This window comes from Entelurus aequoreus, linkage group LG25 (assembly GCF_033978785.1).
Source record: "Entelurus aequoreus isolate RoL-2023_Sb linkage group LG25, RoL_Eaeq_v1.1, whole genome shotgun sequence".
Taxonomy (NCBI): Eukaryota; Metazoa; Chordata; class Actinopteri; order Syngnathiformes; family Syngnathidae; genus Entelurus; species Entelurus aequoreus.
The window spans coordinates 6,048,613-6,068,532 of record NC_084755.1 but is presented as its reverse complement, the minus strand read 5'-3'; the positions used below and the strand labels follow the sequence as shown (position 1 = coordinate 6,068,532).

Here is a 19,920-nt window from a genome sequence, read left to right as displayed (position 1 = left end):
TTCACATCATAGTCCACTTTTATTCCACTTGTATCTACTTTCATTTCACATCATAGTCCACTTTTATTCCACTTGTATCTACTTTCATTTCACATCATATTCCACTTTTATTCCACTTGTAGCTACTTTCATTTCACATCATAGTCCACTTTTATTCCACTTGTATCTACTTTCATTTCACATCATATTCCACTTTATTCCACTTGTAGCTACTTTCATTTCAAATCATATTCCACTTTATTCCACTTGTAGCTACTTTCATTTCAAATCATATTCCACTTTATTCCACTTGTAGCTACTTTCATTTCAAATCATATTCCACTTTATTCCACTTGTAGCTACTTTCATTTCAAATCATATTCCACTTTATTCCACTTGTAGCTACTTTCATTTCAAATCATATTCCACTTTTATTCCACTTGTAGCTACTTTCATTTCAAATCATATTCCACTTTTATTCCACTTGTATCTACTTTCATTTCAAATCATATTCCCCTTTTATTCCACTTGTAGCTACTTTCATTTCACATCATAGTCCACTTTTATTCCACTTGTAGCTACTTTCATTTCACATCATATTCCCCTTTTATTCCACTTGTATCTACTTTCATTTCACATCATAGTCCACTTTTATTCCACTTGTATCTACTTTCATTTCACATCATAGTCCACTTTTATTCCACTTGTATCTACTTTCATTTCAAATCATATTCCACTTTTATTACACTTGTATCTACTTTCATTTCACATCATAGTCCACTTTTATTCCACTTGTATCTACTTTCATTTCACATCATAGTCCACTTTTATTCCACTTGTATCTACTTTCATTTCACATCATTGTCCAATTCCTGCAGCAGATGCAAATAAGGACTAATATTTAGTTCCTGCAGCAGAAGCAAATAAGGACTAATGTTTAGTTCCTGCAGCAGAAGCAAATAAGGACTAATGTTTAGTTCCTGCAGCAGAAGCAAATAAGGACTAATGTTTAGTTCCTGATGCAAATAAGGACTAATGTTTAGTTCCTGCAGCAGAAGCAAATAAGGGCTAATGTTTAGTTCCTGCAGCAGAAGCAAATAAGGACTAATGTTTAGTTCCTGCAGCAGAAGCAAATAAGGACTAATGTTTAGTTCCTGCAGCAGAAGCAAATAAGGACTAATGTTTAGTTCCTGCAGCAGAAGCAAATAAGGACTAATGTTTAGTTCCTGCAGCAGAAGCAAATAAGGACTAATGTTTAGTTCCTGCAGCAGAAGCAAATAAGGACTAATGTTTAGTTCCTGATGCAAATAAGGACTAATGTTTAGTTCCTGCAGCAGAAGCAAATAAGGGCTAATGTTTAGTTCCTGCAGCAGAAGCAAATAAGGACTAATGTTTAGTTCCTGCAGCAGAAGCAAATAAGGACTAATGTTTAGTTCCTGCAGCAGAAGCAAATAAGGACTAATGTTTAGTTCCTGCAGCAGAAGCAAATAAGGACTAATGTTTAGTTCCTGCAGCAGAAGCAAATAAGGACTAATGTTTAGTTCCTGCAGCAGAAGCAAATAAGGACTAATGTTTAGTTCCTGATGCAAATAAGGACTAATGTTTAGTTCCTGCAGCAGAAGCAAATAAGGGCTAATGTTTAGTTCCTGCAGCAGAAGCAAATAAGGACTAATGTTTAGTTCCTGCAGCAGAAGCAAATAAGGACTAATGTTTAGTTCCTGCAGCAGAAGCAAATAAGGACTAATGTTTAGTTCCTGCAGCAGAAGCAAATAAGAACTAATGTTTAGTTCCTGCAGCAGAAGCAAATAAGGACTAATGTTTAGTTCCTGCAGCAGAAGCAAATAAGGACTAATGTTTAGTTCCTGATGCAAATAAGGACTAATGTTTAGTTCCTGCAGCAGAAGCAAATAAGGGCTAATGTTTAGTTCCTGCAGCAGAAGCAAATAAGGACTAAGGTTTAGTTCCTGCAGCAGAAGCAAATAAGGACTAAGGTTTAGTTCCTGCAGCAGAAGCAAATAAGGACTAATGTTTAGTTCCTGCAGCAGAAGCAAATAAGGACTAATGTTTAGTTCCTGATGCAAATAAGATGTTTGCACACCAGCTGGTCTTCAGAGGCCATCATTTACATCTTCCTCTCTTGACTTTGCAGCCGGTCCTTCCGGTCTGAGGTCGGCACACCTGGTCTTACCCAAGCAGGTGATCAGGACTTCATCTCATAAAGTGCTTTTTTTCCTCATCATCATCATCATCTCCGGTAATTTCCGGTATGAACTTTTTCAGCGCTCCCCCTCTCCGCCTTCCTTCGGAGACGACGGCCGTGGCGGCAGAAGAGTGCACGTGTCTTGTCCGCGCTGCCTGCAACATGTGCACCTGGTCCAGAGACACCTGGTCCGAGGAGAGGTCTACCACCGCAGCTGCTTCAGGTACTCGGCTTGTGTTTAGCCTCAAACTGACATGTACCTCTTGCAGGTGTGCCTGTGTTTAGTGACATGTACCTCTTGCAGGTGTGCCTGTGTTTAGTGACATGTACCTCTTGCAGGTGTGCCTGTGTTTAGTGACATGTACATCTTGCAGGTGTGCCTGTGTTTAGTGACATGTACATCTTGCAGGTGTGCCTGTGTTTAGTGACATGTACATCTTGCAGGTGTGTCTGTGTTTAGTGACATGTACATCTTGCAGGTGTGCCTGTGTTTAGTGACATGTACCTCTTGCAGGTGTGCCTGTGTTTAGTGACATGTACATCTTGCAGGTGTGCCTGTGTTTAGTGACATGTACGTCTTGCAGGTGTGCCTGTGTTTAGTGACATGTACATCTTGCAGGTGTGCCTGTGTTTAGTGACATGTACCTCTTGCAGGTGTGCCTGTGTTTAGTGACATGTACGTCTTGCAGGTGTGCCTGTGTTTAGTGACATGTACATCTTGCAGGTGTGCCTGTGTTTAGTGACATGTACATCTTGCAGGTGTGCCTGTGTTTAGTGACATGTACATCTTGCAGGTGTGCCTGTGTTTAGTGACATGTACATCTTGCAGGTGTGCCTGTGTTTAGTGACATGTACATCTTGCAGGTGTGCCTGTGTTTAGTGACATGTACATCTTGCAGGTGTGCCTGTGTTTAGTGACATGTACGTCTTGCAGGTGTGCCTGTGTTTAGTGACATGTACCTCTTGCAGGTGTGCCTGTGTTTAGTGACATGTACCTCTTGCAGGTGTGCCTGTGTTTAGTGACATGTACCTCTTGCAGGTGTGCCTGTGTTTAGTGACATGTACATCTTGCAGGTGTGCCTGTGTTTAGTGACATGTACATCTTGCAGGTGTGCCTGTGTTTAGTGACATGTACATCTTGCAGGTGTGTCTGTGTTTAGTGACATGTACATCTTGCAGGTGTGCCTGTGTTTAGTGACATGTACCTCTTGCAGGTGTGCCTGTGTTTAGTGACATGTACATCTTGCAGGTGTGCCTGTGTTTAGTGACATGTACGTCTTGCAGGTGTGCCTGTGTTTAGTGACATGTACATCTTGCAGGTGTGCCTGTGTTTAGTGACATGTACCTCTTGCAGGTGTGCCTGTGTTTAGTGACATGTACGTCTTGCAGGTGTGCCTGTGTTTAGTGACATGTACATCTTGCAGGTGTGCCTGTGTTTAGTGACATGTACATCTTGCAGGTGTGCCTGTGTTTAGTGACATGTACATCTTGCAGGTGTGCCTGTGTTTAGTGACATGTACATCTTGCAGGTGTGCCTGTGTTTAGTGACATGTACATCTTGCAGGTGTGCCTGTGTTTAGTGACATGTACATCTTGCAGGTGTGCCTGTGTTTAGTGACATGTACATCTTGCAGGTGTGCCTGTGTTTAGTGACATGTACATCTTGCAGGTGTGCCTGTGTTTAGTGACATGTACGTCTTGCAGGTGTGCCTGTGTTTAGTGACATGTACCTCCTGCAGGTGTGCCTGTGTTTAGTGACATGTACATCTTGCAGGTGTGCCTGTGTTTAGTGACATGTACGTCTTGCAGGTGTGCCTGTGTTTAGTGACATGTACATCTTGCAGGTGTGCCTGTGTTTAGTGACATGTACGTCTTGCAGGTGTGCCTGTGTTTAGTGACATGTACGTCTTGCAGGTGTGCCTGTGTTTAGTGACATGTACATCTTGCAGGTGTGCCTGTGTTTAGTGACATGTACGTCTTGCAGGTGTGCCTGTGTTTAGTGACATGTACATCTTGCAGGTGTGCCTGTGTTTAGTGACATGTACGTCTTGCAGGTGTGCCTGTGTTTAGTGACATGTACATCTTGCAGGTGTGCCTGTGTTTAGTGACATGTACATCTTGCAGGTGTGCCTGTGTTTAGTGACATGTACGTCTTGCAGGTGTGCCTGTGTTTAGTGACATGTACGTCTTGCAGGTGTGCCTGTGTTTAGTGACATGTACATCTTGCAGGTGTGCCTGTGTTTAGTGACATGTACGTCTTGCAGGTGTGCCTGTGTTTAGTGACATGTACATCTTGCAGGTGTGCCTGTGTTTAGTGACATGTACGTCTTGCAGGTGTGCCTGTGTTTAGTGACATGTACATCTTGCAGGTGTGCCTGTGTTTAGTGACATGTACGTCTTGCAGGTGTGCCTGTGTTTAGTGACATGTACATCTTGCAGGTGTGCCTGTGTTTAGTGACATGTACATCTTGCAGGTGTGCCTGTGTTTAGTGACATGTACATCTTGCAGGTGTGCCTGTGTTTAGTGACATGTACATCTTGCAGGTGTGCCTGTGTTTAGTGACATGTACATCTTGCAGGTGTGCCTGTGTTTAGTGACATGTACATCTTGCAGGTGTGCCTGTGTTTAGTGACATGTACATCTTGCAGGTGTGCCTGTGTTTAGTGACATGTACGTCTTGCAGGTGTGCCTGTGTTTAGTGACATGTACCTCCTGCAGGTGTGCCTGTGTTTAGTGACATGTACATCTTGCAGGTGTGCCTGTGTTTAGTGACATGTACGTCTTGCAGGTGTGCCTGTGTTTAGTGACATGTACATCTTGCAGGTGTGCCTGTGTTTAGTGACATGTACGTCTTGCAGGTGTGCCTGTGTTTAGTGACATGTACGTCTTGCAGGTGTGCCTGTGTTTAGTGACATGTACATCTTGCAGGTGTGCCTGTGTTTAGTGACATGTACGTCTTGCAGGTGTGCCTGTGTTTAGTGACATGTACATCTTGCAGGTGTGCCTGTGTTTAGTGACATGTACATCTTGCAGGTGTGCCTGTGTTTAGTGACATGTACATCTTGCAGGTGTGCCTGTGTTTAGTGACATGTACATCTTGCAGGTGTGCCTGTGTTTAGTGACATGTACGTCTTGCAGGTGTGCCTGTGTTTAGTGACATGTACCTCCTGCAGGTGTGCCTGTGTTTAGTGACATGTACATCTTGCAGGTGTGCCTGTGTTTAGTGACATGTACGTCTTGCAGGTGTGCCTGTGTTTAGTGACATGTACATCTTGCAGGTGTGCCTGTGTTTAGTGACATGTACATCTTGCAGGTGTGCCTGTGTTTAGTGACATGTACGTCTTGCAGGTGTGCCTGTGTTTAGTGACATGTACGTCTTGCAGGTGTGCCTGTGTTTAGTGACATGTACATCTTGCAGGTGTGCCTGTGTTTAGTGACATGTACGTCTTGCAGGTGTGCCTGTGTTTAGTGACATGTACATCTTGCAGGTGTGCCTGTGTTTAGTGACATGTACGTCTTGCAGGTGTGCCTGTGTTTAGTGACATGTACATCTTGCAGGTGTGCCTGTGTTTAGTGACATGTACATCTTGCAGGTGTGCCTGTGTTTAGTGACATGTACGTCTTGCAGGTGTGCCTGTGTTTAGTGACATGTACGTCTTGCAGGTGTGCCTGTGTTTAGTGACATGTACATCTTGCAGGTGTGCCTGTGTTTAGTGACATGTACGTCTTGCAGGTGTGCCTGTGTTTAGTGACATGTACATCTTGCAGGTGTGCCTGTGTTTAGTGACATGTACGTCTTGCAGGTGTGCCTGTGTTTAGTGACATGTACATCTTGCAGGTGTGCCTGTGTTTAGTGACATGTACGTCTTGCAGGTGTGCCTGTGTTTAGTGACATGTACATCTTGCAGGTGTGCCTGTGTTTAGTGACATGTACATCTTGCAGGTGTGCCTGTGTTTAGTGACATGTACATCTTGCAGGTGTGCCTGTGTTTAGTGACATGTACATCTTGCAGGTGTGCCTGTGTTTAGTGACATGTACATCTTGCAGGTGTGCCTGTGTTTAGTGACATGTACATCTTGCAGGTGTGCCTGTGTTTAGTGACATGTACATCTTGCAGGTGTGCCTGTGTTTAGTGACATGTACGTCTTGCAGGTGTGCCTGTGTTTAGTGACATGTACCTCTGCAGGTGTGCCTGTGTTTAGTGACATGTACATCTTGCAGGTGTGCCTGTGTTTAGTGACATGTACGTCTTGCAGGTGTGCCTGTGTTTAGTGACATGTACATCTTGCAGGTGTGCCTGTGTTTAGTGACATGTACGTCTTGCAGGTGTGCCTGTGTTTAGTGACATGTACATCTTGCAGGTGTGCCTGTGTTTAGTGACATGTACATCTTGCAGGTGTGCCTGTGTTTAGTGACATGTACGTCTTGCAGGTGTGCCTGTGTTTAGTGACATGTACATCTTGCAGGTGTGCCTGTGTTTAGTGACATGTACATCTTGCAGGTGTGCCTGTGTTTAGTGACATGTACGTCTTGCAGGTGTGCCTGTGTTTAGTGACATGTACATCTTGCAGGTGTGCCTGTGTTTAGTGACATGTACGTCTTGCAGGTGTGCCTGTGTTTAGTGACATGTACATCTTGCAGGTGTGCCTGTGTTTAGTGACATGTACGTCTTGCAGGTGTGCCTGTGTTTAGTGACATGTACATCTTGCAGGTGTGCCTGTGTTTAGTGACATGTACGTCTTGCAGGTGTGCCTGTGTTTAGTGACATGTACATCTTGCAGGTGTGCCTGTGTTTAGTGACATGTACATCTTGCAGGTGTGCCTGTGTTTAGTGACATGTACATCTTGCAGGTGTGCCTGTGTTTAGTGACATGTACATCTTGCAGGTGTGCCTGTGTTTAGTGACATGTACATCTTGCAGGTGTGCCTGTGTTTAGTGACATGTACATCTTGCAGGTGTGCCTGTGTTTAGTGACATGTACATCTTGCAGGTGTGCCTGTGTTTAGTGACATGTACATCTTGCAGGTGTGCCTGTGTTTAGTGACATGTACATCTTGCAGGTGTGCCTGTGTTTAGTGACATGTACGTCTTGCAGGTGTGCCTGTGTTTAGTGACATGTACATCTTGCAGGTGTGCCTGTGTTTAGTGACATGTACATCTTGCAGGTGTGCCTGTGTTTAGTGACATGTACATCTTGCAGGTGTGCCTGTGTTTAGTGACATGTACGTCTTGCAGGTGTGCCTGTGTTTAGTGACATGTACGTCTTGCAGGTGTGCCTGTGTTTAGTGACATGTACATCTTGCAGGTGTTGCCTGTGTTTAGTGACATGTACATCTTGCAGGTGTGCCTGTGTTTAGTGACATGTACGTCTTGCAGGTGTGCCTGTGTTTAGTGACATGTACGTCTTGCAGGTGTGCCTGTGTTTAGTGACATGTACATCTTGCAGGTGTGCCTGTGTTTAGTGACATGTACATCTTGCAGGTGTGCCTGTGTTTAGTGACATGTACATCTTGCAGGTGTGCTGTGTGCCTGTGTTTAGTGACATGTACTTCTTGCAGGTGTGCCTGTGTTTAGTGACATGTACATCTTGCAGGTGTGCCTGTGTTTAGTGACATGTACATCTTGCAGGTGTGCCTGTGTTTAGTGACATGTACATCTTGCAGGTGTGCCTGTGTTTAGTGACATGTACGTCTTGCAGGTGTGCCTGTGTTTAGTGACATGTACATCTTGCAGGTGTGCCTGTGTTTAGTGACATGTACATCTTGCAGGTGTGCCTGTGTTTAGTGACATGTACATCTTGCAGGTGTGCCTGTGTTTAGTGACATGTACATCTTGCAGGTGTGCCTGTGTTTAGTGACATGTACATCTTGCAGGTGTGCCTGTGTTTAGTGACATGTACATCTTGCAGGTGTGCCTGTGTTTAGTGACATGTACATCTTGCAGGTGTGCCTGTGTTTAGTGACATGTACATCTTGCAGGTGTGCCTGTGTTTAGTGACATGTACATCTTGCAGGTGTGCCTGTGTTTAGTGACATGTACGTCTTGCAGGTGTGCCTGTGTTTAGTGACATGTACGTCTTGCAGGTGTGCCTGTGTTTAGTGACATGTACATCTTGCAGGTGTGCCTGTGTTTAGTGACATGTACATCTTGCAGGTGTGCCTGTGTTTAGTGACATGTACGTCTTGCAGGTGTGCCTGTGTTTAGTGACATGTACATCTTGCAGGTGTGCCTGTGTTTAGTGACATGTACATCTTGCAGGTGTGCCTGTGTTTAGTGACATGTACATCTTGCAGGTGTGCCTGTGTTTAGTGACATGTACATCTTGCAGGTGTGCCTGTGTTTAGTGACATGTACGTCTTGCAGGTGTGCCTGTGTTTAGTGACATGTACATCTTGCAGGTGTGCCTGTGTTTACTGACATGTACGTCTTGCAGGTGTGCCTGTGTTTAGTGACATGTACATCTTGCAGGTGTGCCTGTGTTTAGTGACATGTACATCTTGCAGGTGTGCCTGTGTTTAGTGACATGTACATCTTGCAGGTGTGCCTGTGTTTAGTGACATGTACATCTTGCAGGTGTGCCTGTGTTTAGTGACATGTACATCTTGCAGGTGTGCCTGTGTTTAGTGACATGTACGTCTTGCAGGTGTGCCTGTGTTTAGTGACATGTACGTCTTGCAGGTGTGCCTGTGTTTAGTGACATGTACATCTTGCAGGTGTGCCTGTGTTTAGTGACATGTACATCTTGCAGGTGTGCCTGTGTTTAGTGACATGTACCTCTTGCAGGTGTGCCTGTGTTTAGTGACATGTACATCTTGCAGGTGTGCCTGTGTTTAGTGACATGTACATCTTGCAGGTGTGCCTGTGTTTAGTGACATGTACGTCTTGCAGGTGTGCCTGTGTTTAGTGACATGTACATCTTGCAGGTGTGCCTGTGTTTAGTGACATGTACATCTTGCAGGTGTGCCTGTGTTTAGTGACATGTACATCTTACAGGTGTGCCTGTGTTTAGTGACATGTACATCTTGCAGGTGTGCCTGTGTTTAGTGACATGTACATCTTGCAGGTGTGCCTGTGTTTAGTGACATGTACATCTTGCAGGTGTGCCTGTGTTTAGTGACATGTACGTCTTGCAGGTGTGCCTGTGTTTAGTGACATGTACATCTTGCAGGTGTGCCTGTGTTTAGTGACATGTACCTCCTGCAGGTGTGCCTGTGTTTAGTGACATGTACATCTTGCAGGTGTGCCTGTGTTTAGTGACATGTACGTCTTGCAGGTGTGCCTGTGTTTAGTGACATGTACGTCTTGCAGGTGTGCCTGTGTTTAGTGACATGTACATCTTGCAGGTGTGCCTGTGTTTAGTGACATGTACATCTTGCAGGTGTGCCTGTGTTTAGTGACATGTACATCTTGCAGGTGTGCCTGTGTTTAGTGACATGTACATCTTGCAGGTGTGCCTGTGTTTAGTGACATGTACATCTTGCAGGTGTGCCTGTGTTTAGTGACATGTACGTCTTGCAGGTGTGCCTGTGTTTAGTGACATGTACATCTTGCAGGTGTGCCTGTGTTTAGTGACATGTACATCTTGCAGGTGTGCCTGTGTTTAGTGACATGTACATCTTGCAGGTGTGCCTGTGTTTAGTGACATGTACATCTTGCAGGTGTGCTGTGTTTAGTGACATGTACGTCTTGCAGGTGTGCCTGTGTTTAGTGACATGTACGTCTTGCAGGTGTGCCTGTGTTTAGTGACATGTACATCTTGCAGGTGTGCCTGTGTTTAGTGACATGTACATCTTGCAGGTGTGCCTGTGTTTAGTGACATGTACGTCTTGCAGGTGTGCCTGTGTTTAGTGACATGTACATCTTGCAGGTGTGCCTGTGTTTAGTGACATGTACATCTTGCAGGTGTGCCTGTGTTTAGTGACATGTACATCTTGCAGGTGTGCCTGTGTTTAGTGACATGTACATCTTGCAGGTGTGCCTGTGTTTAGTGACATGTACGTCTTGCAGGTGTGCCTGTGTTTAGTGACATGTACATCTTGCAGGTGTGCCTGTGTTTACTGACATGTACGTCTTGCAGGTGTGCCTGTGTTTAGTGACATGTACATCTTGCAGGTGTGCCTGTGTTTAGTGACATGTACATCTTGCAGGTGTGCCTGTGTTTAGTGACATGTACATCTTGCAGGTGTGCCTGTGTTTAGTGACATGTACATCTTGCAGGTGTGCCTGTGTTTAGTGACATGTACATCTTGCAGGTGTGCCTGTGTTTAGTGACATGTACGTCTTGCAGGTGTGCCTGTGTTTAGTGACATGTACGTCTTGCAGGTGTGCCTGTGTTTAGTGACATGTACATCTTGCAGGTGTGCCTGTGTTTAGTGACATGTACATCTTGCAGGTGTGCCTGTGTTTAGTGACATGTACCTCTTGCAGGTGTGCCTGTGTTTAGTGACATGTACATCTTGCAGGTGTGCCTGTGTTTAGTGACATGTACATCTTGCAGGTGTGCCTGTGTTTAGTGACATGTACGTCTTGCAGGTGTGCCTGTGTTTAGTGACATGTACATCTTGCAGGTGTGCCTGTGTTTAGTGACATGTACATCTTGCAGGTGTGCCTGTGTTTAGTGACATGTACATCTTACAGGTGTGCCTGTGTTTAGTGACATGTACATCTTGCAGGTGTGCCTGTGTTTAGTGACATGTACATCTTGCAGGTGTGCCTGTGTTTAGTGACATGTACATCTTGCAGGTGTGCCTGTGTTTAGTGACATGTACGTCTTGCAGGTGTGCCTGTGTTTAGTGACATGTACATCTTGCAGGTGTGCCTGTGTTTAGTGACATGTACCTCCTGCAGGTGTGCCTGTGTTTAGTGACATGTACATCTTGCAGGTGTGCCTGTGTTTAGTGACATGTACGTCTTGCAGGTGTGTCTGTGTTTAGTGACATGTACATCTTGCAGGTGTGCCTGTGTTTAGTGACATGTACATCTTGCAGGTGTGCCTGTGTTTAGTGACATGTACGTCTTGCAGGTGTGCCTGTGTTTAGTGACATGTACATCTTGCAGGTGTGCCTGTGTTTAGTGACATGTACCTCTGCAGGTGTGCCTGTGTTTAGTGACATGTACGTCTTGCAGGTGTGCCTGTGTTTAGTGACATGTACATCTTGCAGGTGTGCCTGTGTTTAGTGACATGTACATCCTTGCAGGTGTGCCTGTGTTTAGTGACATGTACGTCTTGCAGGTGTGCCTGTGTTTAGTGACATGTACATCTTGCAGGTGTGCCTGTGTTTAGTGACATGTACGTCTTGCAGGTGTGCCTGTGTTTAGTGACATGTACATCTTGCAGGTGTGCCTGTGTTTAGTGACATGTACATCTTGCAGGTGTGCCTGTGTTTAGTGACATGTACATCTTGCAGGTGTGCCTGTGTTTAGTGACATGTACGTCTTGCAGGTGTGCCTGTGTTTAGTGACATGTACATCTTGCAGGTGTGCCTGTGTTTAGTGACATGTACATCTTGCAGGTGTGCCTGTGTTTAGTGACATGTACATCTTGCAGGTGTGCCTGTGTTTAGTGACATGTACGTCTTGCAGGTGTGCCTGTGTTTAGTGACATGTACGTCTTGCAGGTGTGCCTGTGTTTAGTGACATGTACGTCTTGCAGGTGTGCATGTGTTTAGTGACATGTACGTCTTGCAGGTGTGCCTGTGTTTAGTGACATGTACATCTTGCAGGTGTGCCTGTGTTTAGTGACATGTACGTCTTGCAGGTGTGCCTGTGTTTAGTGACATGTACCTCTTGCAGGTGTGCCTGTGTTTAGTGACATGTACGTCTTGCAGGTGTGCCTGTGTTTAGTGACATGTACATCTTGCAGGTGTGCCTGTGTTTAGTGACATGTACCTCTTGCAGGTGTGCCTGTGTTTAGTGACATGTACGTCTTGCAGGTGTGCCTGTGTTTAGTGACATGTACGTCTTGCAGGTGTGCCTGTGTTTAGTGACATGTACGTCTTGCAGGTGTGCCTGTGTTTAGTGACATGTACATCTTGCAGGTGTGCCTGTGTTTAGTGACATGTACATCTTGCAGGTGTGCCTGTGTTTAGTGACATGTACCTCTTGCAGGTGTGCCTGTGTTTAGTGACATGTACATCTTGCAGGTGTGCCTGTGTTTAGTGACATGTACATCTTGCAGGTGTGCCTGTGTTTAGTGACATGTACGTCTTGCAGGTGTGCCTGTGTTTAGTGACATGTACATCTTGCAGGTGTGCCTGTGTTTAGTGACATGTACGTCTTGCAGGTGTGCCTGTGTTTAGTGACATGTACATCTTGCAGGTGTGCCTGTGTTTAGTGACATGTACATCTTGCAGGTGTGCCTGTGTTTAGTGACATGTACGTCTTGCAGGTGTGCCTGTGTTTAGTGACATGTACATCTTGCAGGTGTGCCTGTGTTTAGTGACATGTACGTCTTGCAGGTGTGCCTGTGTTTAGTGACATGTAGCATCTTGCAGGTGTGCCTGTGTTTAGTGACATGTACGTCTTGCAGGTGTGCCTGTGTTTAGTGACATGTACATCTTGCAGGTGTGCCTGTGTTTAGTGACATGTACATCTTGCAGGTGTGCCTGTGTTTAGTCACATGTACATCTTGCAGGTGTGCCTGTGTTTAGTGACATGTACATCTTGCAGGTGTGCCTGTGTTTAGTGACATGTACATCTTGCAGGTGTGCCTGTGTTTAGTGACATGTACATCTTGCAGGTGTGCCTGTGTTTAGTGACATGTACATCTTGCAGGTGTGCCTGTGTTTAGTGACATGTACGTCTTGCAGGTGTGCCTGTGTTTAGTGACATGTACCTCCTGCAGGTGTGCCTGTGTTTAGTGACATGTACATCTTGCAGGTGTGCCTGTGTTTAGTGACATGTACGTCTTGCAGGTGTGCCTGTGTTTAGTGACATGTACATCTTGCAGGTGTGCCTGTGTTTAGTGACATGTACGTCTTGCAGGTGTGCCTGTGTTTAGTGACATGTACGTCTTGCAGGTGTGCCTGTGTTTAGTGACATGTACATCTTGCAGGTGTGCCTGTGTTTAGTGACATGTACGTCTTGCAGGTGTGCCTGTGTTTAGTGACATGTACATCTTGCAGGTGTGCCTGTGTTTAGTGACATGTACGTCTTGCAGGTGTGCCTGTGTTTAGTGACATGTACATCTTGCAGGTGTGCCTGTGTTTAGTGACATGTACATCTTGCAGGTGTGCCTGTGTTTAGTGACATGTACGTCTTGCAGGTGTGCCTGTGTTTAGTGACATGTACGTCTTGCAGGTGTGCCTGTGTTTAGTGACATGTACATCTTGCAGGTGTGCCTGTGTTTAGTGACATGTACGTCTTGCAGGTGTGCCTGTGTTTAGTGACATGTACATCTTGCAGGTGTGCTGTGTTTAGTGACATGTACGTCTTGCAGGTGTGCCTGTGTTTAGTGACATGTACCTCCTGCAGGTGTGCCTGTGTTTAGTGACATGTACATCTTGCAGGTGTGCCTGTGTTTAGTGACATGTACATCTTGCAGGTGTGCCTGTGTTTAGTGACATGTACGTCTTGCAGGTGTGCCTGTGTTTAGTGACATGTACATCTTGCAGGTGTGCCTGTGTTTAGTGACATGTACCTCCTGCAGGTGTGCCTGTGTTTAGTGACATGTACATCTTGCAGGTGTGCCTGTGTTTAGTGACATGTACATCTTGCAGGTGTGCCTGTGTTTAGTGACATGTACGTCTTGCAGGTGTGCCTGTGTTTAGTGACATGTACGTCTTGCAGGTGTGCCTGTGTTTAGTGACATGTACATCTTGCAGGTGTGCCTGTGTTTAGTGACATGTACATCTTGCAGGTGTGCCTGTGTTTAGTGACATGTACATCTTGCAGGTGTGCTGTGTTTAGTGACATGTACGTCTTGCAGGTGTGCCTGTGTTTAGTGACATGTACGTCTTGCAGGTGTGCCTGTGTTTAGTGACATGTACGTCTTGCAGGTGTGCCTGTGTTTAGTGACATGTACGTCTTGCAGGTGTGCCTGTGTTTAGTGACATGTACATCTTGCAGGTGTGCCTGTGTTTAGTGACATGTACCTCTTGCAGGTGTGCCTGTGTTTAGTGACATGTACATCTTGCAGGTGTGCCTGTGTTTAGTGACATGTACATCTTGCAGGTGTGCCTGTGTTTAGTGACATGTACCTCTTGCAGGTGTGCCTGTGTTTAGTGACATGTACATCTTGCAGGTGTGCCTGTGTTTAGTGACATGTACGTCTTGCAGGTGTGCCTGTGTTTAGTGACATGTACATCTTGCAGGTGTGCCTGTGTTTAGTGACATGTACATCTTGCAGGTGTGCCTGTGTTTAGTGACATGTACGTCTTGCAGGTGTGCCTGTGTTTAGTGACATGTACATCTTGCAGGTGTGCCTGTGTTTAGTGACATGTACGTCTTGCAGGTGTGCCTGTGTTTAGTGACATGTACCTCCTGCAGGTGTGCCTGTGTTTAGTGACATGTACATCTTGCAGGTGTGCCTGTGTTTAGTGACATGTACGTCTTGCAGGTGTGCCTGTGTTTAGTGACATGTACGTCTTGCAGGTGTGCCTGTGTTTAGTGACATGTACGTCTTGCAGGTGTGCCTGTGTTTAGTGACATGTACATCTTGCAGGTGTGCCTGTGTTTAGTGACATGTACGTCTTGCAGGTGTGCCTGTGTTTAGTGACATGTACGTCTTGCAGGTGTGCCTGTGTTTAGTGACATGTACGTCTTGCAGGTGTGCCTGTGTTTAGTGACATGTACGTCTTGCAGGTGTGCCTGTGTTTAGTGACATGTACGTCTTGCAGGTGTGCCTGTGTTTAGTGACATGTACATCTTGCAGGTGTGCCTGTGTTTAGTGACATGTACGTCTTGCAGGTGTGCCTGTGTTTAGTGACATGTACATCTTGCAGGTGTGCCTGTGTTTAGTGACATGTACATCTTGCAGGTGTGCCTGTGTTTAGTGACATGTACATCTTGCAGGTGTGCCTGTGTTTAGTGACATGTACATCTTGCAGGTGTGCCTGTGTTTAGTGACATGTACGTCTTGCAGGTGTGCCTGTGTTTAGTGACATGTACATCTTGCAGGTGTGCCTGTGTTTAGTGACATGTACGTCTTGCAGGTGTGCCTGTGTTTAGTGACATGTACCTCCTGCAGGTGTGCCTGTGTTTAGTGACATGTACATCTTGCAGGTGTGCCTGTGTTTAGTGACATGTACGTCTTGCAGGTGTGCCTGTGTTTAGTGACATGTACATCTTGCAGGTGTGCCTGTGTTTAGTGACATGTACATCTTGCAGGTGTGCCTGTGTTTAGTGACATGTACATCTTGCAGGTGTGCCTGTGTTTAGTGACATGTACGTCTTGCAGGTGTGCCTGTGTTTAGTGACATGTACGTCTTGCAGGTGTGCCTGTGTTTAGTGACATGTACATCTTGCAGGTGTGCCTGTGTTTAGTGACATGTACGTCTTGCAGGTGTGCCTGTGTTTAGTGACATGTACATCTTGCAGGTGTGCCTGTGTTTAGTGACATGTACGTCTTGCAGGTGTGCCTGTGTTTAGTGACATGTACATCTTGCAGGTGTGCCTGTGTTTAGTGACATGTACATCTTGCAGGTGTGCCTGTGTTTAGTGACATGTACGTCTTGCAGGTGTGCCTGTGTTTAGTGACATGTACGTCTTGCAGGTGTGCCTGTGTTTAGTGACATGTACGTCTTGCAGGTGTGCCTGTGTTTAGTGACATGTACATCTTGCAGGTGTGCCTGTGTTTAGTGACATGTACATCTTGCAGGTGTGCCTGTGTTTAGTGACATGTACATCTTGCAGGTGTGCCTGTGTTTAGTGACATGTACGTCTTGCAGGTGTGCCTGTGTTTAGTGACATGTACATCTTGCAGGTGTGCCTGTGTTTAGTGACATGTACGTCTTGCAGGTGTGCCTGTGTTTAGTGACATGTACATCTTGCAGGTGTGCCTGTGTTTAGTCACATGTACATCTTGCAGGTGTGCCTGTGTTTAGTGACATGTACATCTTGCAGGTGTGCCTGTGTTTAGTGACATGTACATCTTGCAGGTGTGCCTGTGTTTAGTGACATGTACGTCTTGCAGGTGTGCCTGTGTTTAGTGACATGTACATCTTGCAGGTGTGCCTGTGTTTAGTGACATGTACCTCTTGCAGGTGTGCCTGTGTTTAGTGACATGTACGTCTTGCAGGTGTGCCTGTGTTTAGTGACATGTACGTCTTGCAGGTGTGCCTGTGTTTAGTGACATGTACGTCTTGCAGGTGTGCCTGTGTTTAGTGACATGTACATCTTGCAGGTGTGCCTGTGTTTAGTGACATGTACATCTTGCAGGTGTGCCTGTGTTTAGTGACATGTACCTCTTGCAGGTGTGCCTGTGTTTAGTGACATGTACATCTTGCAGGTGTGCCTGTGTTTAGTGACATGTACATCTTGCAGGTGTGCCTGTGTTTAGTGACATGTACGTCTTGCAGGTGTGCCTGTGTTTAGTGACATGTACATCTTGCAGGTGTGCCTGTGTTTAGTGACATGTACGTCTTGCAGGTGTGCCTGTGTTTAGTGACATGTACATCTTGCAGGTGTGCCTGTGTTTAGTGACATGTACATCTTGCAGGTGTGCCTGTGTTTAGTGACATGTACATCTTGCAGGTGTGCCTGTGTTTAGTGACATGTACGTCTTGCAGGTGTGCCTGTGTTTAGTGACATGTACATCTTGCAGGTGTGCCTGTGTTTAGTGACATGTACATCTTGCAGGTGTGCCTGTGTTTAGTGACATGTACGTCTTGCAGGTGTGCCTGTGTTTAGTGACATGTACGTCTTGCAGGTGTGCCTGTGTTTAGTGACATGTACATCTTGCAGGTGTGCCTGTGTTTAGTGACATGTACATCTTGCAGGTGTGCCTGTGTTTAGTGACATGTACATCTTGCAGGTGTGCCTGTGTTTAGTGACATGTACATCTTGCAGGTGTGCCTGTGTTTAGTGACATGTACGTCTTGCAGGTGTGCCTGTGTTTAGTGACATGTACATCTTGCAGGTGTGCCTGTGTTTAGTGACATGTACATCTTGCAGGTGTGCCTGTGTTTAGTGACATGTACATCTTGCAGGTGTGCCTGTGTTTAGTGACATGTACGTCTTGCAGGTGTGCCTGTGTTTAGTGACATGTACATCTTGCAGGTGTGCCTGTGTTTAGTGACATGTACGTCTTGCAGGTGTGCCTGTGTTTAGTGACATGTACATCTTGCAGGTGTGCCTGTGTTTAGTGACATGTACGTCTTGCAGGTGTGCCTGTGTTTAGTGACATGTACATCTTGCAGGTGTGCCTGTGTTTAGTGACATGTACATCTTGCAGGTGTGCCTGTGTTTAGTGACATGTACATCTTGCAGGTGTGCCTGTGTTTAGTGACATGTACGTCTTGCAGGTGTGCCTGTGTTTAGTGACATGTACATCTTGCAGGTGTGCCTGTGTTTAGTGACATGTACATCTTGCAGGTGTGCCTGTGTTTAGTGACATGTACGTCTTGCAGGTGTGCCTGTGTTTAGTGACATGTACGTCTTGCAGGTGTGCCTGTGTTTAGTGACATGTACATCTTGCAGGTGTGCCTGTGTTTAGTGACATGTACATCTTGCAGGTGTGCCTGTGTTTAGTGACATGTACATCTTGCAGGTGTGCCTGTGTTTAGTGACATGTACATCTTGCAGGTGTGCCTGTGTTTAGTGACATGTACGTCTTGCAGGTGTGCCTGTGTTTAGTGACATGTACATCTTGCAGGTGTGCCTGTGTTTAGTGACATGTACATCTTGCAGGTGTGCCTGTGTTTAGTGACATGTACATCTTGCAGGTGTGCCTGTGTTTAGTGACATGTACGTCTTGCAGGTGTGCCTGTGTTTAGTGACATGTACATCTTGCAGGTGTGCCTGTGTTTAGTGACATGTACATCTTGCAGGTGTGCCTGTGTTTAGTGACATGTACATCTTGCAGGTGTGCCTGTGTTTAGTGACATGTACATCTTGCAGGTGTGCCTGTGTTTAGTGACATGTACGTCTTGCAGGTGTGCCTGTGTTTAGTGACATGTACATCTTGCAGGTGTGCCTGTGTTTAGTGACATGTACATCTTGCAGGTGTGCCTGTGTTTAGTGACATGTACATCTTGCAGGTGTGCCTGTGTTTAGTGACATGTACGTCTTGCAGGTGTGCCTGTGTTTAGTGACATGTACATCTTGCAGGTGTGCCTGTGTTTAGTGACATGTACATCTTGCAGGTGTGCCTGTGTTTAGTGACATGTACGTCTTGCAGGTGTGTCTGTGTTTAGTGACATGTACGTCTTGCAGGTGTGCCTGTGTTTAGTGACATGTACGTCTTGCAGGTGTGCCTGTGTTTAGTGACATGTACATCTTGCAGGTGTGCCTGTGTTTAGTGACATGTACCTCCTGCAGGTGTGCCTGTGTTTAGTGACATGTACATCTTGCAGGTGTGCCTGTGTTTAGTGACATGTACATCTTGCAGGTGTGCCTGTGTTTAGTGACATGTACATCTTGCAGGTGTGCCTGTGTTTAGTGACATGTACGTCTTGCAGGTGTGCCTGTGTTTAGTGACATGTACATCTTGCAGGTGTGCCTGTGTTTAGTGACATGTACGTCTTGCAGGTGTGCCTGTGTTTAGTGACATGTACATCTTGCAGGTGTGCCTGTGTTTAGTGACATGTACATCTTGCAGGTGTGCCTGTGTTTAGTGACATGTACATCTTGCAGGTGTGTCTGTGTTTAGTGACATGTACATCTTGCAGGTGCAAGGTGTGCCGCAGCACGCTGCTGGCTGGCTTCCACGCGCCCGGGGAAGCCGCCTGCTCGGTTCTTTGCTCCGAGGAGGAGCGAGGAGGCGCGAGGAGCACCTGTGACTTGTCTCTCGGCGGCCTGGATCTGGTCGGCGGCCCTCAGGGCACGGAGGCGAGGCGGTCACGTGACAAACCGGTTGTCAAAGTGGCCGAGCAACCTGTGCCGAGCGAGACGTCCCAGTCGCCGTGCGCCATGTTCCAGCCGGCTGGTGTCGCCCGGGCAACGGAAGATGGACGACCAAGCGGTCTGGCAGTCAGCTTAGAGTCCGATGAAGGGACTAAAATGGAGGATCTTCATTGGGCGTCTTCAGCAGGAAGAGGAGAAAGTAAGCAGCTGGCTCAGGTGTCCCAGGCAGGTAATATCACCTTTAATATTACATCTTTAATGTCTGCTAATAAATGTTCATTGTTTGCTAATAAATAGTTGTGTTCCTAATGTAACATTTAAAATATTATAAGTTCTTGTTGTATGACTACACAAGTCTCATTTGCAATGCAGTTGCTCTTCCAAGACAGTAGATGGCAGTAGTGAGGGGGCTATCTCAGAGCGCTGTATAAAGGCCAACATAACAGGCGCCATGTTTGCTACCATTGCTTGCATTGCGGTGGTTCTCACGCTAGTTTTCCTGACAAAACGAACCAAAAATAATACATCTGAAAATTGTTCTAAACATCCTGCACCTCAGAAACTTACAATAAAACATGCTTTTATTTTGTCAAAGTACAATTTCGCCGGCCCGCCACTTTATACGTCCATGCAGTCTTTAGTCAGCAGCAGGCTGTCAAACCAGCTTCAGACGCTGCAATAAACCTAAAAAAAAAAGTGTGTATATATACACTGTATCTATACATATATTTATATGT

The 19,920-nt window shown here is 45.9% G+C and overlaps 1 protein-coding gene across 1 annotated transcript in view; it reads left to right on the top strand.

The window, feature by feature from the left end:
* Positions 1–19,920, top strand: part of LOC133642947 (MICAL-like protein 1) — a 35,887-nt gene that overhangs the window by 1,681 nt on the left and 14,286 nt on the right. Inside the window, exons 2-4 of the mRNA XM_062037370.1 lie at positions 2,081–2,175; positions 2,260–2,402; positions 19,009–19,412. Coding sequence (XP_061893354.1) covers positions 2,081–2,175; positions 2,260–2,402; positions 19,009–19,412 — 642 coding nt within the window. The remainder of the gene's footprint in view (positions 1–2,080; positions 2,176–2,259; positions 2,403–19,008; positions 19,413–19,920) is intronic.